Source organism: Pan troglodytes, chromosome 8 (genome assembly GCF_028858775.2).
Source record: "Pan troglodytes isolate AG18354 chromosome 8, NHGRI_mPanTro3-v2.0_pri, whole genome shotgun sequence".
Classification (NCBI taxonomy): Eukaryota; Metazoa; Chordata; class Mammalia; order Primates; family Hominidae; genus Pan; species Pan troglodytes.
The window spans coordinates 99722473-99749464 of record NC_072406.2 but is presented as its reverse complement, the minus strand read 5'-3'; the positions used below and the strand labels follow the sequence as shown (position 1 = coordinate 99749464).

Genomic DNA, 26992 nt, shown 5'->3' with positions numbered 1-26992 from the left:
TTATAGATTCAATGCCATCCCCATTAAGCTACCAATGACTTTTTTCACAGAATTGCAAAAAACTACTTTAAAGTTCGTATGGAACCAAAAAAGAGCCCACATTGCCAAGACAATCCTAAGCCAAAAGAACAAAACTGGAGGCATCATGCTACCTGACTTCAAACTACACTACAAGGCTACAGTAACCAAAACAGCATGGTACTGGTACCAAAACAAAGATATAGACCAATGGAACAGAACAGAGCCCTCAGAAATAATACCACACATCTACAACCATGTGATCTTTGACAAATCTGACAAAAACAGGAAATGGGGAAAGGATTCCCTATTTAATAAATGGTGCTGGGAAAACTGGCTAGCCATATGTAGAAAGCTGAAACTGGATCCCTTCCTCACACCTTATACAAAAATTAATTCAAGATGGGTTAAAGACTTAAAAGTTAGACTTAAAACCATAAAAACCCTCGAAGAAAACCTAGGCAGTACTATTCAGGACATAGGCATGGGCAAGGACTTCATGATTAAAACACCAAAAGCAATGGCAACAAAAGCCAAAATTGACAAATGGGATCTAATTAAACTAAAGAGCTTCTGCACAGCAAAAGAAACTACCATCAGAGTGAACAGGCAACCTACAGAATGGGAGAAAATTTTTACAATCTACCCATCTGACAAAGGGCTAATATCCAGAATCTACAAAGAACTTAAACAAATTTACAAGAAAAAATCAAACAACCCCATCAAAAAGTGGGTGGATATGAACAGACACTTCTCAAAACAAGACATTTATGCAGCCAACAGACACATGAAAAAATGCTCATCATCACTGGCCATCAGAGAAATGCAAATCAAAACCACAATGAGATACCATCTCACACCAGTTAGAATAGCAATCATTAAAAAGTCAGGAAACAACAGGTGCTGGAGAGGATGTGAGAACACTTTTACACTGTTGGTGGGACTGTAAACTAGTTCAACCATTGTGGAAGACAGTGTGGTGATTCCTCAAGGATCTAGAAACTAGAAATACCATTTCACCCAGCCATCCCATTACTGGGTATATACCCAAAGGATTATAAATCATGCTGCTATAAAGATACATGCACATGTATGTTTATTGTGGCACTATTCACAATAGCAAAGACTTGGAACCAACCCACATGTCCATCAATGATAGACTGGATTAAGAAAATGTGGCACATATACACCATGGAATACTATGCAGCCATAAAAAACGATGAGTTCATGTCCTTTGTAGGGACATGGATGAAGCTGGAAACCATCATTCTGAGCAAACTATCGCAAGGACAGAAAACCAAGCACTGCATGTTTTCACTCATAGGTGGGAACTGAACAATGAGAGTACTTGGACACAGCATGGGGGACATCACACACCTGTCATGGCATGGGCCTGTTGTGGGGTAGGGGGAGGGGGAAAGGATAGCATTAGGAGATATACCTAACGTAAATGACGAGTTAATGGGTGTAGCACACCAGCATGGCACATGTATACATATGTAACAAACCTGCACATTGTGCACATGTACCCTAGAACTTAAAGTATAATTTTAAAAAAGGCCAAAAAAAGAAAATAAGATGAACAAAAACATGGTATAGTAATACAAAGGAATATTATTCAGCCATGAAAAAGAATGATACATGCTACTGCTACATGTACAACATAGAAGAACCTTAAAAATATGATGCTAAATCATAAAAGCCTGTCACAAAGAACCACATATCATTCCATTTATATGAAATGTCCAGAATATGCCAATCCATGCAGACAGAAAATATATTAGTGGTTGCCAGGGGATGGCAGAGTGAGGGTGAATGGAGAGTGACTGCTAAGGCACAGCATATAGTGTTTCTTTTTGAGGCGATGAAAATGTTCTAAAGTTGCAGTAGTGATGGTTGTGCAACTCTGTGAATATACTAAAACACTGAATTGTGCACTTTAAGTAGGTAAATTGTATATGATACAGGTCCCTTACCTCATCTTGTGCTTTGATTTATTGTGCTTCGTAGATACTGCATTTTGCCACAAATGGAAGGTTTGTGGCAATCCTGAGTTAAGCAAGGCCATCTGTGTAATTTTTCCAACAGCATGTGCTCATTTTGTGTATCACATTTTAGTAATGTATCACATTTTAATAATACACAATATTTCAAAGTTTTTTTAATTATTACTATGATTATTATATCTGTTATGGTGATCTGTGATCAGTGATCTTTTATGTTACTTTTGTAATTGTTTTGGGGTGCCATGAACGCCACCCATATAAGATGGTAAATTTAACTGATAAATGTTGTATATGTTCTGACTGCTCCACCAACCAGCCATTCTCCATCCTCCTTCCTCTCCTCCAGTCTCCCTATTCCCTGAGATACAATACTGAAATTACGCCAATTAATAATCCTACAATGGCCTCTAAGTGTTCAAATGAAAGCAAGACTCACACATCTTTCACTTTAACTCAAAAGCTAGATATGATTAAGCTTAGTGAGGAAGGCATGTCCTAAGCTGAAACAGGCCAAAAGCTAGGTCTCTTGGGTCAGTTAGCCAAGCTATGAATGAAAAGGAAAAGTTCTTGGAGGAAATTAAAAGTGCTACTCCAGTGAACACATGGATGATAAGAAAGTGGAAGAATGTTATTGCTGATAGGAAGAAAGTTTCAGTGGTCTGGTAGAAGATCCAAACAGCTGCAACATTCCCCTTAGCCAAAGCCTAATCCACAGCAAGGCCCTAACTCTCCTCAATTCTAGAAAAGCTAAGAGGTAAGGAAGCTGCAAAAGAAAAGTTAGAAGCTGGCAGAGGTTAGCTCATGAGGTTTAAGGAAAAAAATCTCCATAACACAAAAATGTAAGTTGAAGCAGCAAGTCCTGATGTAGAAACTGCAAGTGATCCAGAAGATCTAGCTAAGATAACTGAAGGTCACTATACTAAGCAGATTTTCAATGTAGACAAAACAGCCTTCTTTTGGAAGAAGATACCATCTAGAATATCAATGTCTGGCTTCAAAGGATAGGATGACTCTCTTGTTAGCAGATAACGCAGCTCCTGACTGTAAGTTGAAGCCAATGCTCACTGGTCATTCCAAAAATTCTAGGGCCCGTAAGAATTATTCTAAATCTACTCTGCCTGTGCTCTATAAATAGAACAACAAAGCCTGGATGACAGCACATCTGTTTTTACATAGCATGGTTTACTGGCTCTTTGAAGCCTACTATTGAGACCTCCTGCTCAGAAAGAAAGATTCCTTTCAAAATATTACTGCTCATTGACAATACACTTGGTCATCCAAGAGCTCTGATGGAGATGTACAAGGAAATTAATGTTGTTTTCATGTCTGCTAAAACAAAATCTATTCTGCATCCCATAGATCAAGTAGTAATTTTGATTTCATTATAAATTTTAAGAAATTCATTAAGAAATGAATTTAAGAAATATTTAAGAAATAAATTATTTAAGAAATAAATTTCTTGGGAGGCCGAGGCAGGCGGATCACAAGGTCAGGAGATCGAGACCATCCTGGTTAACAAGGTGAAACCCCATCTCTACTAAAAATACAAAAAAAAAAAAAAAAATTAGCTGGGTGTGGTGGCAGGTGCCTGTAGTCCCAGCTACTTGGGAGGCTGAGGCAGGAGAATGGCGTGAACCCAGGAGGCGGAGCTTGCAATGAGCCGAGATCACGCCACTGCACTCCAGCCTGGGTGACAGAACGAGACTCTGTCTCAAAAAAAAACAGAAATTTCATATGAAAGAGAAATATTATTTATTTAAGAAATAAATGTCATAAGGCTATAGCTGTCATAGACAGTGATGCCTTTAATGGATCTGAGGAATGTAAACTGGAAACCTCCCAGAAAGGTTTCACCACTCTAGATGCCATTAAGAATATTTGTAATTCATGGGAGGAGGTCAAAATATCAACATTACCAAGAGTTTGGAAGAGGCTGATTCCAACCCTCATGGATGATAGGAAGTAGCTGCAGATGTGGTGGAAATAGCAAGAAATTACAAGTGGTGCCCAAAGATGTGACTGAATTACTGCAATATCATGATCAAACTTGAACACCTGAGGAGTTACTTCTTATGGATGAACAAAGTGGTTTCTTGAGATGAAATCTACGCCTGGTGAAGATACTATGAATACTGTTGAAATGACAACAAAGGATTGTGACAGTTGACAAAGCAGTGACAGGCTTTGAGAGGATTGACTCCAATTTTAAAATATGCTCTACTGTGGGTAAAATGTTATTAAACGGCATCATGTGTTACAGAGACATCTTTCATGAAAGAGTCAACTGATGCAGCAAACCTCATTGATATTTTCTTTTACAATAAATTGCCACAGCCACCCCAGCCTTCAGCAACCACTACTCTCATCAGTCAGCAGCCATCAACACCTGAGGCAAAACCCTTCACCTGCAAAAAGATTACAACTCTCTGAAGGCTCAGATGATCATGGGCATTTCCTAGTAATAAAGCATTTTTAAATTAAGGTATGTATGTATTGGTTTTTAAGACAAAATGCTATTGCACGCTTATTATAGTATAAACATAACTTTTATATGCACCGGGAAACCAAAAAAATTGTGTGACTCCCTTCATTGTGATATTCACTTTTTTGCAGTGGTCTGGAATTTAACTTGCACTATCTTTGAGACATGCCTATATATGAATTATTTCTCAAACTGTTTTAAAAAATAATGACCCTATGACACTGTAAAATCCTTAATTTAAAAAGTTCAATTATTTTCCAATATATTGCGCATCAACGCAGGGAAGTGATCTAATAATTTTAAAACATTTTCAGTAATTATGTCATAAGCATTTTGGTGTTGCCTTGTAAAAAAAAACTTTACTAATTCAGAAAAATGGAGTCTTCTTTAAAAAAAATTTTTCCACTTTTACCAAAAAATTATTTCATTCCGTTTTTTTTACACTCTTGTTAAATACTCAGATTAAGTTTTACTGAAGCATAACTACCATGAAATTCATCAGTTTTAATTAAAGAGTTAGATATCTTAACAAATGTATACAGCTGTGTGTGTAATCACCACAATCCAGTTTGGGAAAACTTCTACCACCTACAAAGTTCTCTGTGCTCAGCTGGGTGCAGTGGCTCATGCCTGTAATCCCAACACTTTGGGAGACCAACGGGAGAGGATTCCTTGAGCCCAGAAGTTTGAAACAAGCCTGGAATTGAGGTTCTATCAAAGGTTCAAGTCATGAAAAATTATTTTTAATAGAAGATTATAAATGTTAACAAAAGCTTTTTCTCTTTCAAAACAAAAACATTTTGCACATTCATAGCAGGAGCCACATAGAGTTCATAATTACACTATTTATAACAGCAAAAGATAGGAACTATCTAAATGCCCATTGACAAGAGTAGATGGTATATTCACATTATTGAATATTGTACTACAGTGAAAATGAACTATAGCTATATGCAATAATATGTTGAATATTAAAAACATAAAGTTGAGGGGGGAAACAAAGCAAGTCCCAAAAGACAATAAGCAGTATGATTCCAAGGAAAACTAAACATATTCTTTGGGCACCAATACATTCATAATATAAACTGTTTTGAAGAGGCAAAGGAATGACAAATACAAAATTCCAAAGAATAGTTTCTGGAGGAAAGGGAAGGGCAAGAGGAGGCAGAAAAATGGAATAGTTGAGGAACACATAAGTAAACAAATGCAAGTTATTATTAATATTCTAGTTCTTGGGTAGAGTGGAAGGTTCGTATGTTTTATAATTTACATATATGTTATTGAATTCTTTTGTATCACATTATATTAAAATATTTTTTAAAACACAAGCAAAAACTATTTTTTAAAATTACTCATTATAAAAAAATTTCCAGAAGTTTAATAGTAACTCAAAATGTACTTCAAATTTTTTAGAAAGTTCTTACCTTTGTTTCTGTTCAACTGCTTTGTCCAAGTGCTGAAAGATATCCTGAAACAAGGTGCAGCTGGATCGACTGTTAATAGTATACCCATATCCTCTTTTCCAATATTGTTTCAGATCATTTAAATATTCTAATACCTAAAAAATTCAAAAATAATTTCTAATATATTTTCAAAAATATAACAGATTCCATGATTTAATAATGATTCTCTAAGAAATGGTTACAGTGTTTAATTACCATTCTGCACAAAATATAGTATTTGTCCTTTCCAGCATTTAAGAGTTGGTCCCAAAGGTTCATACCACAGAGAGATTTATGCTGCATCACAAATTTGGATTGGGGGAATGTAGATGCTGGTGTGCAAGAGCAAGCCAGTAAGTGCTCACAGCCAATCATCCAAGGGCAGGACAGCTCAAGAGAGTGGAGTAAGGACATGTGCTCACCTCTCCTTTCTTCTAACATTATATTAAGATGATATTATATTAATATTCTTCTTTATTCTTTCTTCTAAATGTCAAGGATACATTTAGAAGAAAGAATAAAGAAGAAGAATATTCATTAAAGCACAGAAAGATACCACAGGTGGATGAGAAATGTTTAAGAATTTTGAGAAGGTAGAAGTCAAATAGAAAATGAGTTACTTTGGTTCATGTATCAGTTTGGTGAAAAAATAATAATAAAAGTGTACCAAGGATATGGGGAAATGGGTACTGTTGGAAGGAATGTATATTGGTATAGACATTCTAGAGGGCAAATTGGCAAAATCCATGAAAACACACATACCCTATGACCCATTTAATTCCATTTCTTATAAAGTGATATTCACAGAGGAACACCAGGGAGAATGTACAAGAATGACTTATAGTAGCACTGCTTATAGAAGCCAAAAAATCCCCAGAAACAACTAAATTCAATAGTAGGTAGATGGTTAAATAAACTATGGTATACACATACTTCAGAATACTTTGCAGTTATCAAAAAGTTCTATATTATAGATTTCCATGTACTGACATGGAAAAATCTCCAAGACACAATGTTGAATAAGAACCCATTAAAAATAATACATACCCTATAATACCATTTATTACCAACACACACACACACACACACACATTATACCTTTTATATTTCTAAGAATGATACAGATTATAAAAGTATAGAAAACGGTTTGAAACCTACCTATCACTGATTACAGTTATTAACCTCTGCTGAAAGGTCTGGAACCAGGAGCTGGTAATTAAGTAGCCTTTATCTGAGGGTTAAATTTTCCACTTACATATCATTTGATCATTTGCTCATGTAGAAGTGGAGAACTAAAATCTCTATCTAGAACTAAAACCTATAGCTAAAACCACAACTAGGGGACTAAAATATGTAACCCAAAAGAGGTTCAAGATGACTGCAATAGTCACCAACCTTTCTTCCCAAAAGAGCTCCTAGAGAAACTAAGTGCATGTCATAGTAAGTTTTAAGAGCAGGGGTGGGTCAGTGCCATATATAAAAACAAAACAAAAAATACATGAAAGGGGTGAGGAGGAGCTACTTGCTACACTAGCATTGCTGCCTACAATCTAGACTAGCACAGCACAATGGCAACTTGTGTCCCTTCCAAAGGTAGAAGTGTAGATATTTATTAATGAAGAAAAGGAGAATAGCTGAGGGTAAAAGGATGAATAAACGGGTTATAAACTGAAGGAAATGACATATTACATGAACGCCTTGAACGAGGCTCAGAGCAAAAGGTGACGCTGTCTCTTAGCTCAAGTATGACAGATGCATGAAAGGGTGAAGCTATAAATTTGCCAAGACCACTCCTGGTTTTGGAACCTGACAGGATTGAAAGGAAGCTGGCAAACCTGAGTGGCCTTGCCCTGGAAGACATTCATACAAGATGATGGACTGGATTAATTATTAATGATTGTATATATTCTTTTGATGTAAGGTATCCCTCTGCGAAAACCAGGGGCTGACCTGTGGTATTATGATATGGATATATTGGCTTTCGTCCACACTTCCTGGTTTGTAACTCCCATATCCCTTGTTGTAGTCTTTTGGTATAATGCTGGGTGTGTTAGGCCTCCAGGGCAGGCCTCAGGAAACAGAATCTCTCTCCTGCCTCCCTTTCACCTGTGCGGAGGCAGAACTCTAATCTTCCTGCCTTTCTGGGGGTCTTAAGATCCTGCCCTGAAAGGGTCCTGCCTCATATCCTGGGGGGAAGGAATACTTCCATAAAAACCCAAGAGGACTGGGTTTAGAGAGCTTACAGATAGCTGAACATGTGGAGCTTCCTGGAGGGTGGCATGCCCAGGGAGGACATGGAAGCTCCACGCCCCTTCCCCCATATCTCACCCTACTCATCTCTTCATCTGTATCCTTTGTAACATCCTTTATAATAAACCAGCAAAAGTGTTTCCTTGAGTTCTGTGAGCTGCTACAGCAAATTAACTGAACCCAAAGAAGAGGTCATGGGAACGCCAACTTGAAGCCAGTTGAACAGAAGAGTACCGATGGGGCACCTGGGGACTGAGCCCTCAACCTGTGGGATCTAATACTACCTCCAGGTAGACAATGTCAGAACTGAACTGGAGGACACCCAGCTGGTGTTTCCTGCTTGGCGTGCAGGGGAAAGGCTCCCACACATTTGGTCACAGAAGTCTTCTGTGTTGATGATTGTGGTGCTGGTGTGAGAGCAGAGGAAAAACACGGCTTGAGAGAGTTTGTCCTTACACAAAGGCAATGAAATCAAGAAGTTAACAAAGAGACGTAAACACTAAGAAATTTAAAAAGGAATTAGATAATAGTCTGTTCAATCTATTCAAATAATAAAATCTACTATTAGAAATAAAAAGGAGGCAACTGGAGATTTAAAAAATTCTCACGTGCTTACCACTAAAACTTTATATTTAAAAAAAAAAGGGCCGGGTGCGGTGGCTCACGCCTGTAATCCCAGCACTTTGGGAGGCCGAGACAGGCGGATCGCAAGGTCAGGAGATCGAGACCATCCTGGCTAACAGGGTGAAACCCCGTCTCTACTAAAAATACAAAAAGTTAGCCGGGTGTGGTGGCGGGTGCCTGTAGTCCCAGCTGCTCGGGAGGCTGAGGCAGCAGAATGGCTTGAACCCGGGAGGTGGAGCTTGCAGTGAGCCGAGATCACGCCTCTGTACTCCAGCCTGGGTGACAGAGCGAGACTCTGTCTCAAAAAAAAAAAAAAAAAAAAAAAAAAAAAAAGGCCAGGTGGCTCACACCTGTAATCCCAACAGTTTGGGAGGCTGAGGCAAGTGGCTCCCTTGAGGTCAAGAGTTCAAGACCAGCCTGGCCAACATGGCAAAACCCCATCTCTACTAAAAATACAAAAATTAGCCAGGTGTGGTGGCAGATGCCTGTGGTCCCAGCTACTCAGGAGGCTGAAGCATGAGAATCGACAATTCTACCAGACATACACCTTCAGAAACAGGTATACCTGTACCCCAATAAACATATACAATAATGTTCATAGCAACAAGGTTCATAATAGCCCCAAACTAAAAACAATGTCTACCGAAAAGATAATGAATAAACTGTAAAATATTCATATAATGGAATATTATACAGTAATGAAAATTAAAAATTGTAGCTATATGCAACCTCATAAATTTTTTTTCATTTTTAAAACTTTATTAAATTGTAATTTACATACACATGATTTAAATATACAGGTTGATGACTTTTGACAAATATAAACAACTGTATAACCTGCCCCCACCATGATAATACAATGACTTAATCGCCCCCAAGAAGTTACCGCTTGCCCCTTTGCTTCAATCTCCTCTAAAACTCTGCTACAGGTACATGTTTTACGGAATCCTGAGAAATGTCTGTGACCTCATAATTCCCAATCCATTTGAGAAGAGGTATATTTTCCTGAAATTTGTAAACCTTTTCACAACACAACAGGTCAAGATCATTTTAAATTCCTCCCAGTTCAAATCCCTGCCTTCTAAGTAGCAATCTATAAATGGGAAGCTTTTTTTTTAACTTGTGTCGTGGGAGTTTGTTGTATGGATTACTTCATTACCCAGTTATTAATCCTAGTGCCCATTAGTTATTTTTCCTGATCCTCTCCCTCTTCCCATCCTCTGCCCTCTGAAAGGCCCCAGTGTATGTTGTTCCCCTCTATCTGTCCATGTGTTCTCACCATTTAGCTCCCAAATAAATCTTAGAAACTTAATGTTGAACAAGAGCTAGATACCAAAAGAAAAAAAATACACGCTGAGTAATTCCATCATTATAAAGTTCAAAAACAGATAAAGCTAAACTGTTTCTTAGGGAAAAAAATAAATTAGTAAACAATAAACTACTGTAATAAAGAAAAAATTGAAAGCAAAAATACACAAGTAATTACGGAGAAATCATTTCAGAGAAGGAAAACACTTTTTAAAATCAAAAGATATATTTGCTTAATTCAGCAAATAATGGATAACATAAATGACTTTTATAGCTATATTAAATACCAAAACTAATCCCAGGAGAGAGAAAATCTAGATATACTTATTAAAGCAGACACAAATTGCAAAAAAGCTATCCTACAAATTAACTTTCTCCTTTGTGCCCCACTACACCTTTCACGGGCAGTCTGCAACTTATGATGGTTTGACTTAAAATTGTTCAACTTTACAATGGTTCAAAAGCAATACACTTTCAGTGCGCTCCTTGACTTACAACGAGGCTATGTCTGTATAAATCCATTGTAAATCGTAAATGTACTTCCAACTTAAGATATTCAATCTACCATGGGTTTATCTGGATGCAACCCCACCATAACTTAAGGAGCATCTGCGTATACTTCTATCACTTTATAGACATCCTATTGTCTTGCAATGGTTTAGTTACATGTCTTTCATTCCTTATGGCATTCTTTGAGGACAATATCTATCTTATGTTAGTGTCTTTAGTTCCAAGCAAGTGCTTGTCACAGAATGGAAACTCAAAAAATGCTTGCTGAAGGTACACAAAGTCCAGGATATCTAATTATCTCAGAATTTCATAAATGTCTATTAATTTTTCATTGTAAAAAACATTCTTGGCCAGGTGCAGTGGCTCACACCTGTAAACCCAGCACTTTGGGAGGGTGAAGCGGGCGGATCACTTGAGTTCAGGAGTTCGAGACCAGCCTGGCCAACATGGTGAAACCCCGTCTCTACTAAAAATACAAACATTAGCCGGGCATGATGGCACATGCTGTAATCCCAGCTACTGGGGAGGCTGAGGCAGGAGGACTGCTTGAACGCAAGAGGCAGAGGTTGCAGTGAGCTGAGGTTGGGCCACTGCACTCCAGCCTGGGCGACAGAAAAAAAAAAAAAAAAAAATTCTTAACGAAGAACTTTAAACACATAAAAAATATAAAACAGTAGTATAACGAACCTCTGTGTACTCATCCAACTTCAACAATAATCAACATTCAACCAATCCCATTTCAGCTTTGCTCCTACCACCACCACTGTATTATTTTGAAGCAAATCCCAGGTATCATTTTATTTCACCTGTAAATACTTCAGTATATAAACCTATTTCACAGTGAAAGTCCTAAGCAGGGATAAATTATTTTCTATCAAATTGCTGAAGTAAATAATAGAAAATACCTCAATCAAAAGACAACCTTATATTTTTAAAAGAAGAATTTAATTTCTTTTCACATGTAAAAAGAAACTCTTATTCAATTAATTTAATAAACATGTATTTAAATTTTTCAAGTCACAGTCATTTAAATTAGAAGTTCTTTTTTTTCCTTTTTTCCTTTTTTTTCTGAGACAGAGTCTTGCTTTGTCGCCCAGGCTGGAATGCAGTGGCACAATCTTGGCTCACTGCAACCTCCACCTCCTGGGTTCAAGCGATTCTCCTGCTTCAGCCTCCCGAGTAGCTGGGATCACAGGTGTGCACCACCACGCTTGGCTAATTTTTTAATTTTTAGTATGGACGGGGTTTCACCGTGTCGGCCAGGCTGGTCTCAAACTCCTAACCTCAGGTGATCCACCCGCCTTGGCCGCCCAAAGTGCTGGGATTACAGGCATGAACCACCACGCCCAGCCAAGAAGTTCTTTATTTACAAGGAAAAAAAGTACCTCTACAATAAAGAAATCAGGCAGGCACCATTGTAATCTAATGATCAAACATCACTGGCCAGGAGTGGTGGCTGATGCCTGTAATACCAGCACTTTGGGGGGCCCAGGCGGGCAGATCACCTAAGGTCAGGAGTTCAAGATCAGCCTGGCTAACATGGTGAAACCCCATCTCTACTAAAAATACAAAAATTACCTGGGCATGGTGGCACACGCCTGTAATCCCCGCTACTGGAGAGGCTGAGGCAGGACAATCACTTGAATCCGGGAGGCAGAGGTTTCAGTTAGCTGAGATTGCACCACTGCACTCCAGCCTGGGCAACAGAGAGAGACACTGTCTCAAAAAAATAGTAATAATAATCAATGACATGACAAGCGGACATCAGTCCTTCTGATATGATGCACTGAGAAGGATATATCACTTACGTAGTGCTCTTGTCAAAAATGTTTAATCTGAATCTAATCCTGAGTAAAACATATCAGACACATCCAAAAACATTCTGCAAAAAACCTGGCCTAGACTCTTCCAAAACACCAATGTACAAAGGAAAAAGAAAGGCTGTAGCACTCTTTCAGGTTAAATGAGACTAAAAGAAATGCAACCAAATCCAATAAATGATCCCTTATTAGATCCTGAGTCTTATAAAACAAAGCAAACAAAAAACAGCTATAAAAGACTTAAGATGTGAAAATTTGAAAGTTGACTGTATATTAGAAAATATTGTGATATATATGATATACATAAATATGAACTATAGTATTCTGTATTGTGGTTATACAAAAGAATGTTCTTGTCCTAGATGCATGCCCAAGTATTTAAGGGTGAAGCATCCTGATGGTGGGGCAGGGAAAAAAAGGTTACATACACACGGTGGACAGAAAAAACAGCTCCCATATGTCCACATTCTAATCCCTGACATCCTATGAATATGTTACCTTACCTGATAAAAGGGAATCTGCCAGTGTGATTAACTTATGAATCTCGAGATGGAGAGATAAATCCTGGACTATCTAGGTGGGCCCAGTGTAATCAACAAGTATCCTTACGAGAGGCAGGCAGGAAGGACAGTTAGAGCTGGAGATGTACTCGTCAGAAGTCTGAGTGATAGGAAATGCAAGCAGCCTCTGGAGATCAGAAAAAGCAGGGTACAGATGTTCTCCTAAAGCCCCCTGAAAGAATACGGCTCTACTGAATACGGCTCTATTGATACCTTGATTTCAGCCCTGTAAGATTCAATTTGAACTTCTGACCTCCAGAACCATAAGATAATAAACTCATATTGTTTTAAGCCAGTAAGTTTGTGGTAACTTGTTAGAGCAGCAATAGGAAACTAATATAGTAGAGAGAGTGATAAAGGAAATGTGGCAAAAAAGGTTAACTGGTAAATATAGGCGAAGGACATACGAGTGTTCACTGTAAAACACAGAACACAATTTCCCATGAAAACTGTTATAAAATAGTTGCTAGGACTTTGGAAACCCATTTATTCTCTCTGAGCTTTGGCTTCCCATAAGAAGAATCTGGGATTATATCAGCTCTATAATCCCTTCCAAGCAGTAAAATTTGATGATGGGTTAAAAGTAGGTCTGTAAATGGGATGATTTAGAAATCAAATCATCATGGAAAAAATGTTTCCAGAGTTTTTTGAACCTTAACTATTTACAAGTAGGTGGGACCAATTTGAACCTTTAATCTCTCTTTATTTAAGGAAAATTAGGAGTTAGTCACAAAACAGTTTATGTTCCCTAACTACTCATTTTCTGAAAAGCTGCTTCAAGTAACCAAATGCAAACAAGCAAGCCAAAAATAATTTTTTTAAAAAGCAAAGAAACTGCAAAAATAATACTTACCTTTGCATCATCTATGTCAAAAACATCACACCAAGGAGATTTAACACCTTTAATTGCCAGGTCAAATGAACAGGTGAAAAAGGCTACTTGAATTAAATCTGGGGGGAAAAAAGGTAAAATTTTGTGGGTCATTATTTTCTGCAATTTTTCAAAGGCTAAATATCTGTAGAATGCCATGTGTGGTACAGCTCAATAAAATGGACATCTTCAGTTTGGGGAAGAAATAATTTAGTTTCTTCCTGGCTATCAAAGAATTAAGAGACTTGCTCTGTGTAATTTAAGGGTGCAGAACTGAACTATCAGGAAGAAACCATGAGGAAGTATAAATTTCAGTCCAATAAAACTAAGAAATTTTCTGTAATTGGTAACTTTTTTCTGCCTTTTTTTTTTTTTTTGGACAGGGTCTTGCTCTGTTGTCCAGGCTAGAGTGCAGTGGTGATCACAGCTCACTGCAAACTCAGATTCCTGGGCTCAAGCAATCCTCCTGCCTCAGGCAATTACTTGTTAAGAGCATATTTGCCTAGCAATATCAACAAAAAGTATAACCCAAGGACTTGCTATATAAAACTTAACATGATTTTGTTAATTTTAGAGGGTTCAAGGAGGGGGGGCTAAGGTTATAAAGGTTTTAGTACCCGACTTGAAAATTACAAATAACAAAGTACATTTATTAAACAGTTTAAATTCTACAATTCATTTTATAACTAAGAAGCAGCAGTAAGTACAGAAAAGTATAAAAGGAGAGAGAAGACTACAGAGATGGAGAGGGAAGGAAGTGCAAGGTAAGTGAGGGGGAAGGAGAAAGGAGAGACAGCCAAGGAGGAGAAGCACAAAAAGGGAAAAATCACACACTAAAGAGAGAAATGTTGGTACCAACATGAGTTTTTCAAACTTAGCTGCTCAAATGATTTCGGAAGTGGATTTCAGAATAAGTTATCCAGCATTTTTACACTGCTAATTTGTTGATTACATTACTTTGAGATACATATGGGTATTGAAGAGAAGTGATAAGGGAATGAATGCTTGGGCTATAAAAAGTAGCCTTTGTTAGTAAATAAAAACACTGCTGCTCTCTAGTCAATGAGAAGTGGGTGATATTTAATGCTAGAGAGAAAAAAAAGTCAACTGCAGTGGTTGCCTCCATTGCTTTGATTTTTCTTTAATTTTACTGCCTTTCCTGTTTTCCTAAAGGAAAATGGGACCAAAAATCAACTGGCGTTACATGCATTTTGCACTAGTTCTGAGTTTAAAGAATTCCTGAGGCAGTATATAATACAAAAAAAATGTACTTCATTGGGAATATACAGAAAAGCCATTCAAAACTTTGCTTATGTAAAGAAAAGGTTTTATAATCTCAATACCTGATACAATATAGTGGCTTGTAAGTACCAGGTACATTTGATGAAAGGACCTGGCTTATTTACACTCGAAGCTCTAATTCTGAAACTATGAAGTCAGTCCACATGGTATATTCTTTAACCGGAAGAGAGTTTACCAGAAAAAAAAAATTCACCAAAAAACTCTTCAGAGTACAGGGAGAAAAAGCATCAGATGAAGACAGGCTGAGACCTGACTTTACCACTAATTATCCTGGGTAAGCTCTCTTTAGTGTCAATTTCCCCACTTACAAAGTAAAGAGGTTAGATACACTATCTTATTTAAGTCATAGCTTTGACTTATCTGTTATGACCCTTCTGATTTCGTGGTCAATCTTTCAGAACCTCAAAAATATTTCAGGTGGATAAGAAATTTAAATATTTAAAAAATGAAATAGACCCTTTCCCTCCACTCCCCTGAGAAAAAAATAAAACAACAAAAAAGGAAGACAATAGGAAAATATAATAATCTTGGGGTGGGAGGATTCCTAGACAAAATACAAAATTCAGAAACCATAATGAAGAGACAGATATGGCTATATAAAAGATGTAAACTTCTGTGCAATCAAAGGCACCATCAACAAACCTAAGAGATAAGCAAGAAATTAAAATATTAGCAACATACAACAAGCAAAGGGCGAATCCTTTGTCAGGCAGAATTAAAAGATATAATTAATATATCCATAACACATAAAAGGTATTTGTGATTCAAAAGAAAACAAAAATAACCCAATAGAAAATGAACAAAATTATGAAGGGGTAATTTTTAGAAGAAATGCAAATGGCTACTAAACATGAAAATATGTTCACTTTCAGAAGTAATCAAAGAACTGCAAATTAAAGCTAGATACTATTTTTCATTAATCAAATTGGCGAAAATTAAAATGACTAATAATATCTACTGTTGGAAGATATGGGAAAATGAACATTCTCATATACTGTGGATATAAATTTTTACTACACCTTCAGAGAACAATTTAAAAATACATGTCAAGATGTAAAATATTCATGTGTGTTAACCCAGCAATTTCACCTATTGATCTTTAAAAAACATTTTTAGAAATCTATTTATTTATTTGGAGACCAAGTTATAAGACTAGCTAACTTTTGTATCTTTGATAGAGGCAGGGTTTCACCATGTTGCCAAGGCTGGTCTTGAACTCCTGGGCTCCAGTGATCCACCCACCTTGGCCTCCCAAAGTGCTGGGATTATAGGTTATGCCACGGCACCCGGCCTCACCTATTTTATCTTACAAATAAACTCTCAAGTGTAAAAAACAGACTACAAGAATGTTCACTGTAGCATTACCTGAAAGAGTTAAAAACTAAGAAAAACTTCAGTAGGAAAATGGTTTCTATAAAAAGAATTTGGACTGCATTAGCAACAGCCTCTTACAGCAGTAAAATTTGATGATGGGTTAAACAATTTAACTAGCATTGACTTACAAATCGAGTCATTCATATGTCCCATGAAATAACACAGGATTTAAAAGAATGAGACAGTTCTATATCTGTCTAGAGACAAATATATTGTTAAGTAAAAAAAGTAAGTTACTGAAAATACATATAGCATCACCCCTCTATGTAAACAAAAGGGTATTTAAATAGCAAAAGTATTTATTGCGCAATTACTGCGCCAGGTACTAAATGCTTTGTATGAATTAATCTTATATAATCTTTGCAATAATCCTACAAGACAAGAATAATTCCCATGTTCATTTTACAGAAAAGGAAACTGTGGCATAAAGACATTAATAAACTTGTCAAAAATCATAGTTTTTCAATAGGATAGTAGAGTCAAGATTCAAATGCAAATAGTCCAATTCCAGAATCCATTATTTTAACCACTATACTTAATACTGCTTCCAAAAAGAAGTTGCTGTCAGTTACTTCATCAGTAAAATACATAATTCTTGCCCATTCAGAGACTAAACATAGTTTTAAAAAATCTTTTTCAACAACCTAACTGCCTACTAACAGAATAATGGCTAGATATTGGTATAGATGTAGAATGAAATACATACATTTAAAATGTAGGACTAGAATTGCAAACATTACATCAAAAACAAAAAGTTGCATAAAAATAGAATTTTGGACTGGTATAAACTTTGATACCACTCTTAAAAGTTTTAAAATCTGCAAAACAATATCCCATTTATGTATAAAACTGGCATGGGATAATATAAATGCTCAATTCATGACAACAATTACCACTGGTGAGAAAGGAAGAAGAATGGGATCCAGGAAAGGGACCAGTAGACCTCAATTTATTTAAGGCAAGTAACTGAAGCACAAAGTTAAAATTTAGTAAAACCAAGTTGTGGGTATAGGGATGTTCACTACATTAGCCTTTTTTGTTATCTTCGTGTTTGAATTATTTCCCAATAAAGTAAATAATTTTTAAAGCTCCACAGGCGATGCCAATGTACTGCCAGTTTGGAGAGAGAGAAAAAATTCAATTTCAAATGCTAGGCTAGGCATCTTCTTTTTGATCCTTATAAAGCATTCGGGCCCTGTGACTGATAAATTCTAATCTATTTTTTTCCCAACATCTACTTCCAGTCTTTTGGAAATTAATTCAGAGTATAATGTAATCTATAATCTTTGCATGTATCTTTGTCAACATCTACCCTATGGAATATAAATTCCTAGAAAACAGAAAAAAATCTTATTTTCTTAATCTCCCATTGCTAGGTGACCATGTGCCCTGGTTTCCCACCTGCTTTCCTGGCAAAATTATTAATAGTGTTCCCTTTCACTTTCGAAAGTGTCCCACCAGTTTGGATGGTAAGTTGCATAGTCAGCCCATCCACTGCAATAACTTATGATAGACATGACTGCTCATCTTCTCAGCATGGCTACATATAACTCAAAAAACATCATAGTACTTTGCTTTTCACTTTCTAAAACTTACCCCTCTTACACATTAACAGGTACTTTTGAACTGCTTCAAAAGCTAAAGAATTTGTATGATTTTTCCATTTGTATCACTTTATCAGGGGGAAATTCAGAAAAGATAATTTGTTTTAAAAATAATGCCTACAGTTGAGGCTTTATATTACTCTGCCCTCAAAAAAACTCCAGAATATAACTAGAATCTTGTACATTAATTTAAATAACACTCAAAGAAGAATATGAATCTAAAAATGGTAAATAGTAAGCACAAAGTATACAATTTTTTTGACCCAGAACATATTATTTTCTTAATGTAAATCAATTATGGGCCTTTAAAAAAGATTGTTTCCTTATGTTTTCATTTTCACAGTTCAAAATTATTTAAACTGTAAGTTCAAATAAAAGACAACAGACATATTACCTGCATTTAAATCATTTACTGGCACTTGCAAAGTAGCTGCAACTTTTTTTAAAATGTTCTGCATTTCTGGTCCAGTTTTGAAGGCTTCCACATGATAAAGAGCTGTAGTATTTTTTTCTACTTCAGTTAAAAACTTCTTACAGTGATCAAAAAATCTCATTAGTTTATCATTAACTGTTGGAGGTCCAAACTCCATATCTGAAAGAGAAAAAAATTTATATACATTTGTAAATCACTGACATAAATGACAGTTTCAAATTATTGAAAATGTTAAGTGTGAAAAAGGAACACTAACATCTTACTAATCCGCACAGCTGAAATAAGCACATATTGATCAGGAAACTCTTGGGGTAAAATTATTCCCCATTTATAATGGCTGTAACGCATGAGAATAGCTAGAAAAGGCTAAAGAAATAGAGATTGAAGATTAAATGTGTTGTAGAGATGCTACGCAATGAAACTGCATCATACATGAATAAGTACTGTTTCTGTCAGGCACGGAAAACTTTAGAAAGCAAACTAAAAATCAGCAAAGTTTCTACTTACAAGGTGAGAGAGAATTCAACATATGGAATCTATTTTTTCACTCTAAGCCAAAGTCTAAACAGAGTATTTTATTTTCTCAATTAACCTTCCCAACACTGTATTACTTTACAAAGATTCTGCTTTGGACAAAAACTACTGACAGCAGCACAAAACGCACTGATGTTTTGGGTCTCCTGTGCTTCACTGTGCTGGGCCTGTGAATTGGTTTATCTTTTAACTGAAGCCCCAGATAACTTTCTATTTAAAATTTAATAAATTACATTATGCCCCCAATTGGGCAACAAATATGTATTGGAGAAGCATTCATAATCATGCTTCAACTACTGGTGTGCCCTTTACGTTTTTTTCAGTCATATTCAAAACACACATTTTTCAATCATTTCTCCAACAATTTACCATGAAAAGAACACCAAGCATATCAGTTTTGTACATAAAATATGAGAAAATTGAATATAGTTTTATCTGGGCTTTGGATGTGTATGCAAAAAAAAATCAGTATGTATGTTTCTCTTGAAATGGATAATTCTGCCCACTTTGTCAACTGGATTGCAATTCTTAACAAAATATCTTGACGAGGAAAATAAGCGAACTTTGTCACCTTTTTTCTGTGTACGCTAAAATGTAATTTCCCAAGTGCATCTGGGTATTTTATCCTTGTTACTATCTAATTATTGCTAGTCTTTAAACAAAAACAAAGGCATTGTTCTGTTTCTACAAAACTACAAATCTAATTCAGCAGACTCCCTCAAAAGACCAGATGTACATAATAGGCAAAACTATTGTCTATAGAGAATAATAAAGTGGCTAGGCAAAGGGTTTGCTATCTGACACTGAAAACGGTCAGGAGTGGGCTTATTCTGAACTGTAGTATTTTCATCCCTGGCTCTGTACTGAGAGTCAAATGCCAGTCTTCGCAATGCCATCTGAGAACAAAAATTCACTTGTTCCAGGAAGTCGCTATAGATATTGTGTTATATTAAAATATGTTCTGCTTTCACCATTGTTAATTTAACAGATTTATGAGGAATTTTCACTCATGCTAATGGAAAAAGTATATATTTTTAAAAAAACACAGTTCAACAAGTAATTAGACACAAGTCGGCTAACTGAATTACCCACAATAACATGACACAGAATCAGTGGAGAAATCCCTTACAGATGGTTTCACTGTTCAACAGCTACAGAAGAAATTACAAACCAGCCTACTTCTAATTTTTCACTTGGGCTTTGAAGCTAAACAATAATCCTCACTTCAATTCTGGCCTTAAAAGTGATCAAGAAACTATTAATGCTTGCTCATCTCTGTGGTACAAAAATGTTACATGTTTTTATTCTTATTAGGTATGTTATTGGACAAATGGAGGCAGTATAGCATAATGGCTAAGAAAGCAAGCTCTGAATCAGATTTCCTGGGTCCACAGCTAGCTGTATGAAAATGGGCAAATTATTTAATGTGTTCGTGTATCAATTTCCTCATCTTTGAGATAAGGGGAAAATACTATCAACTCCAGATTGTGGTTGTAAGGATTTTGTAAAATAAATGTGAGGCATACCTGGCATACAATAGGCATGAGGTGTATGCTATCATTATTATTTGTAACTATTACAACATTTTCTAAGAGAAAAAGAACCATTCTAGGAAAACAGAAGACTTGGATACTAGACCTTAGAGAAAGACAATTAAGAAGGCATACTCTTGGGCTCGGGTTCTTCACCTGTGAAATAACGGGGCCTTTACTAGATGATTTCTCAAATTTCGAAAAAGTGTAATTAATGGAATAAATGAGTTGTTACTGCTTGTGACCACGGACCACAGCTACAATGATGGGAACGCTACACTAAAAACATGAACAAAACAGAAGAAAAAAGGAGGACACAAAGGCTTGAGATCAGGTTCCTAAAACAGGGTGTAGGTCTAAAACTGTCATCTGAAAAAGATGATGAGTTTAAAAAAAAAAAAAGAAATAAGGAAAAACTAGTATCGGAAGCAAAGCCCGAGGAAGAAAATTCTAGATTGTTTTTTAAAACGTGCGCCCAATTGTGAAACTAGACGCCAGGGAAGGGGGAAGGGATGAGTTGGCGCTCGAAGGGGCAATTCAGTTTGGGAACGGGAGCGCAAAAATTGCGGGAGACCTCGTCTGTCCCCTTTCCTGTTGGATCCCCAACTCTACTAAAGCAGGCAGCGAGTACAAGGTGCTGAATTTACACCTGATGAATTAATAAATGAACATACGTGTAAGGGGAAAAAGAGATAGCCAAGTCTGTAATATCCCTCGACAGGGAGGACGTAGCCCGAGGGATGATGGCTTGGGAAAAGAGGAAAGAGAACTGGGGGCATCGGAAAAGCCCAGGGTCTGGGGGAGGCGGGAGAGCATCCAGGGCGGGTGGGAGGACCGGGACAGCACACGGGCCGCCCGGGGGGTCACCTGCGACGTCGGGCGGCGGCAAGCCAGGGTGGTAGTGCTGCCACAGCCCCTGCAGGAAGGCGGCGCTGCTATCCATGCAGCGGTGCTTGGAACTGGTGATGAGCCGCAGGCGGCCGTAGTTCTCACGGCTGAAAAGGGCCGGGAAGAGCGAGGCCAGACGCAGCGCCAGCTGTCGCATATCCTGCCGTCCCTTCTCTACTAGCTGCCCGTCCATCCAGTCCGCGTACCACAAAGGCCAGTCGGCCAGCGCTGCACCCAGGTCGCGGCTGCCGGTACTACTAGCCCCGCCATCCCTGGACCCGCGGGCCTGCAGCAACCCGTGCAGCTGCCTCAGCTTGCGGATCTGTTTGGCCGTGGGGTAGCGGGTGCCGTGGCGAATGAGGGCGACCAGCTGCACCGGGGTGCAGGTCCCCTCCAGCAGCTCAGGGTCCCGCCACGGAGCCTCGGGACCCGACAATAGCACGGGGTTGACATCCTCGTAGCGAGTCTTGGTGCCGAAATAGGGGCTGAGCGACGAGGCCACCGGGTCCCTCGGCTCTAGAACAGAGCAGCGCGCAAGCGACGAGAGCAGCGCCGCAGCCAGGGCCGCGGCAGGCGCTACGGAGGTCCGGAGGAGGCAGCCGGGCGCACGGCGCATCGTCGGGACGGTCAGTGGAGTGCGCCGAGCCGGCTGCAGATGCCCAGCTTCCGGCTCCGGAGGGCAGGGGGCGGGTCTGGAGGGCGCTTCCGGCCGGCGGCCCTCGGGATGCGCTTCGCTGTTCTCTAGGAGGTACCAACCCCTGGCGGTGGGTCTTGCGTCCCGGCGGAAAGCTCCGAGGAGTCCTGTAGACTTGTGGCTCGGGTGGAGCCGGCGGAAAACCCCGAGAAGCTTGAGACAGCCGTGGCTGAGGTGGAGCCGGCGTCGCTGCCCTGGAGCGTGGGCGAGTTTCCTCTTAGCCGGAGCTTCAGGGATTGACTCAAAGACTCCTCCGCTTTTTTAGTTGTTTTGGGTGTGAATACAGCCCGGACTAAACCTTAGTCGCCCAGACTAAACCTTAGCCTCCCAGGCTGCCAAAACAGCACAGCTTTTACAGATGACTCTTACATCACCATCCCTACTCAGTGATACTGTGTTTTTCAAAGTTTAGTGCCTGAACGTTCAGTGATACTGTGTTTTTCAAAGTTTAGTGCCTGAACCATCAGCATGAAATCTGCCTGAGACGATTGTTGAAAATTCACATCGCTGGGCCTTGCGGCAGGATGCCTCTTGAAGCCCAAGGTTTTTGTTTCGTTTTTTTCCATTTGAGTTTGAAAATAAACAGGATACAGTAAAGCAGAGAACTTGGAAAGGGGCTTACATTCTGCAGGAATTTAAGTCCTGAATCTTTGGTATAATCTTGACCTGGTCTACCAGAGCTAACGCGGACATCAGTGAGACAGCACCCTGAAAGTTCTGTGCTTGTTGTTCCCGAAGGCTTAGCGAGTAGAGACATAGCAATCTAGAGAATTTGGGTGCATTGAGTCATGGCCCAACAGATTTACTCTATTATTAAGTATGAGCTAATCTGCTTTGCGAAGCAAACATGCTCTGTATTTACCACCACTCCAGATCCATACGTTCCTCCCATGTACTTACATACTCAAATCAAAAGCTGGGTTTTTAAATAGGTTATTGCTCAGAATCTTTGACCCCAAAAATCATAAATCTGAACAATACCTTGTTTTTTCCCACTTGAACTCCAGTTTATTTGCCAGCTGGGGAAATAATAAGTATTACAGAAGTCGTACGGTGATCCAGATTTAAGGAAATTGGGACCACGTTTTCGTTAAGTTAGCTTTTGCTTCAAAGACACTATTACATTGCTCTTTGTAAGCCCATCACCATCTTTACTCCTTTTCTCTTTAAGTGTCTCCTTGGTTTAGAGAGGTGTACCTCTAAGTTTAGGCGTGCCTCTAAATGTTAACCAAGAAGAAACGGGGCCAGCCTATGAATGCTGAAAATTTGGAGACGTTCTGTGCAGGAAACCATCCTTAGGGCAACAGATGTTCTTTTCGATATGCTATTTTGTAGCCTGTCAATGCCTGAATATTCATGGTCAGTGATATTTCTGTAGAACTTTGCTCAAATTAGCATTTAGTAAATATCCGCTCCTTCTTAAAATAGACATTCTAACCCGTATGCTCTATAGGCTGAGTCGCCTGATAATATTTCTAAGTGCATTCAGCGAGCATTTGTTCCAGGTTCATCTCACTGTATTTTGCCTAATACATATGCTTATTAATAACTTCTCACACCCAATCTTTTGAGTCCTAGGGGTTACCAAGTGTTCCCAAAGTCATTATTCACTTCTTCCTTATGAAGCAATCTTTAGAGACTCCACTTACAAAATGTATGGCACAGTACACATTTTTATACATGAAATTTGCCCCTAGTTTGATTTTATTTTCCTTATCTAATTCCTCATCAATTAATTTTATCCTGTTTTATACACTTAGGTATATCAGCTCCTAATTATTTTGATGTTATGCCAAGATAACAATGATAAAGTAAAAGTAAGCAATGCCTCCATGTTTTTGGCTAGGAAAAAGCCAAATATAAAGAAGACGAAGAGTGCTTAAGCTTTGGACCCAGACTCTAATTAGCGCTGCCGCTTATTAATTGAGTGACCCAAGTTCTCTGGGCCTTAGTTTTTTTTTTTTATCTGAAAATTGGTAATATTAGAACCTATATCATGGGATTATCATGACAGAGATGATGTATTTAAAATCCATATGATAGGCCGCTATAAATGATATTTTTATCATTACTAATGTTCAGTGTGATTATTCCTGTGCTAAGATGCCTAGCTTTCTAGCAATTACATGGATTACACTTACTCCCACTGAACATTAAAGTGAATGACTTTCACAGGCAACACATGCATCAAAGATCATTTCATAACTTTTCTAATAATAAAAATCCACTCATTTCACTTAAAATGGATATCTTGTTCTTAGAGCACTAAGCAGCCTTTGAAAAAATTTAAAAAGTCACAGGCCGTGCTCCTCATTTCATGCCAGACCATGTCTGAATTATCTGGGCACTCTGTAAATTGGATGCCCTTTGACATAGGTGCCCACTTGGTCCAATCAGGTAGTACAGAGAAGTTTGCATAGTGCGAAACATGGCTATTCCTTTGCAGAGATCATGGGACCATCACCTCCCCTCATAAGAAATTGTGGGTATGGGAGCAATATATTTGGCAAATCTAACACAATACAAGAGGCAGAAAGGAAAATTAATGGTTCAAGGTCCTTGCAGAGATGGGAGAGGACAGAACCAAAAACACAGGTAGAGAATTTGATTTGGGCCAGAAGGAGATGAGACCTTATCTTCTAAGAGAATGTTAGAAGGATGGGTGAACATGGGGATAAATTTGTAGATCTGGCAGGAGGGAGTTCATAGAATTCAAGCCTGATGGCCTCAGTTTCCACAGTAACATAGGAGACAAGTTTGAAAGATGGGGGAATAGGAATTAAGTCTTGAAATGTGAAAATGGTTTGGATTTGCAACTGAGAGAAATGGGAAAGTAATGGGAAAGGATTGACAACTAAGAGGAATGGGAGAAACAAGTAGAAGTTTGTATGGTCAGCTCTGGAGATCCAACTGAGAATGAATTGCTAGTGGTTCTGCAATTTTATTTAGAAGCAAACATTATCTGTTGTATTTTTTCAGAGTGGAAAAGAAAAAAAGTTTAACTTGATGGTCCTACATTAATGGGTCTCGAGTAGAACTTCATTTCTAATCAATCCACTATACGAAAGGATAAGCTCAATTATTTTTGCCAGATTATCCATAGGATTTCAAAAATAGTCATTCAGCTTTTAAGATTGCATGGTGTCAGCCAGGCACAGTGGCTCATGCCTGTAATCTCAGCACTTCGGGAAGCTGAGGTGCGTGGATCACCTGAGGTCAGGAGTTCGAGACCAGCCTGGCCAACATGTTGAAACCCCATCTCTACTAAAAGTACAAAAAAATTAGCTGGGTGTGGTGGTGGACGCCTGTAATACCAGCTACTTGGGAGGCTGAGGCAGGAGAATTGCTTGAACTTGGGAGGTGGAGGTTGCAGTAAGCCGAGATCACGCCATTGCACTCCAGCCTGGGCAACAAGAGTAAAACTCCATCTCAAAAAGAAAAAAAAAGATTACGTGGTGTCATATATCGTATTTTAAGTTAACAGCCATCTACTTTACTTTTAAAGAGGTTACTAAGATAGTTTTCTGGGGATGAAACAATAAAGGAAAGGAAACAGCTAAATTCTGTAGGGAAACAGCAAGGCTCTCTATGTAAGCATATACAATACTAAGAACATGGTCTCAGAAGTTAGACTTTCTGGTTTTCAGATTCCAGCTTCATCTCTTATTACCTGTGAAATATTTAAAAAATTAAAATTATTTTGCCACCATTCTTTTTCATTGTAAAGTGGGGATAATAACACCTAGCCATGAGACTGTTGAGAGGATTAAACGAAACAGCTTATATAAAGACTTTATATAGTTTCTGCCCCCAAATAAATATCAGTTGCTTTTATTAAGCAGAATTAAAGGGTTTCTTATTATCACGTCTCTCTTAAATAAACTGACAAATAGTTTTTCATAGATATTTATTATCTCATAACTACATTAAGCAACGAACTTTGTGCCTATGCCAAGAAAGTTTGAGCTTTCTTATCTTTCTGCCCTGCTGTTGCATCATTCCTCTTTTAACAGTTGCCAGATGTTGATTTAGTGTTTATTGGCTTTTTGTTGCAGTGGAAGCCAACAGAAGAGGGGTCCATGTGTACAGATAGGGCTGGAGTGATCCATGTTCCAACAGCAGTCCCTTTAACCTCACTTGAATGTGGAGGCTGCACAGGTCACAAGTCTGAAGACTACAAGCTACCTTTGCTTAAAAGGAACCACACCACTGCTGATAGCTAACTGCTAGATTGTTCTCCAGCATATCAGAGCTACATTGAATTGCTTGAGTTGTGCTTCAATTAATGTAGAGATCTTCACTGAATCGCACATAACCATTGAAGTAACCTGCTGTTTACAGTCTCTATCATGCTCTGCCAAGAGAGTTATTTTACAGTGACAAAACTTCTCTTCTGGTGCCCTGACACATCCTAGGACTTTGATGTTGGTAATTCTTTCCCCTCAGCAAATGTTGGTTCTAAATCCACAGAACTACTTGAGAAACTAGATGCAAAACTGTAGTAGGTTTAAACTATCAATACTCTTTTTTTTTTTTTTTTTTTTTTTTTTTTGAGACAGAGTCTCTCGCTCTGTCACCCAGGCTGGAGTGCAGTGGCGCGATCTCGGCTCACTGCAAGCTCCGCCTCCCGGATTCACGCCATTTGCCTGCCTCAGCCTGCCAAGTAGCTGGGACTACAGGCGCCCACCACCATGCCTGGCTAATTTTTTGTATTTTTTAGTAGAGACGGGGTTTCACCGT

At 38.3% G+C, this 26992-nt stretch overlaps 1 protein-coding gene across 4 annotated transcripts in view; it reads right to left on the bottom strand.

The window, feature by feature from the left end:
- MINPP1 (multiple inositol-polyphosphate phosphatase 1) overlaps positions 1-26081 on the bottom strand; it is a 52385-nt gene extending 26304 nt beyond the window's left edge. Inside the window, exons 1-5 of one of the 4 annotated variants that reach the window (XM_063780849.1) lie at positions 21538-21627; positions 18861-18970; positions 18566-18763; positions 13874-13971; positions 5931-6064 (exon numbers count right to left, since the gene is read on the bottom strand). In XM_063780849.1, coding sequence (XP_063636919.1) covers positions 5931-6064; positions 13874-13971; positions 18566-18763; positions 18861-18894 — 464 coding nt within the window. In that variant the 5' untranslated portion in view covers positions 18895-18970; positions 21538-21627. Of the gene's footprint in view, positions 1-5930; positions 6065-13873; positions 13972-18565; positions 18764-18860; positions 18971-20776; positions 21293-21537 lie in introns of those variants that run through there. The other 3 variants (XM_063780850.1, XM_009458906.5, XM_009458907.5) reach the window with 3 other exon arrangements.
- Between the last annotated feature and the right edge of the window lie 911 nt (positions 26082-26992).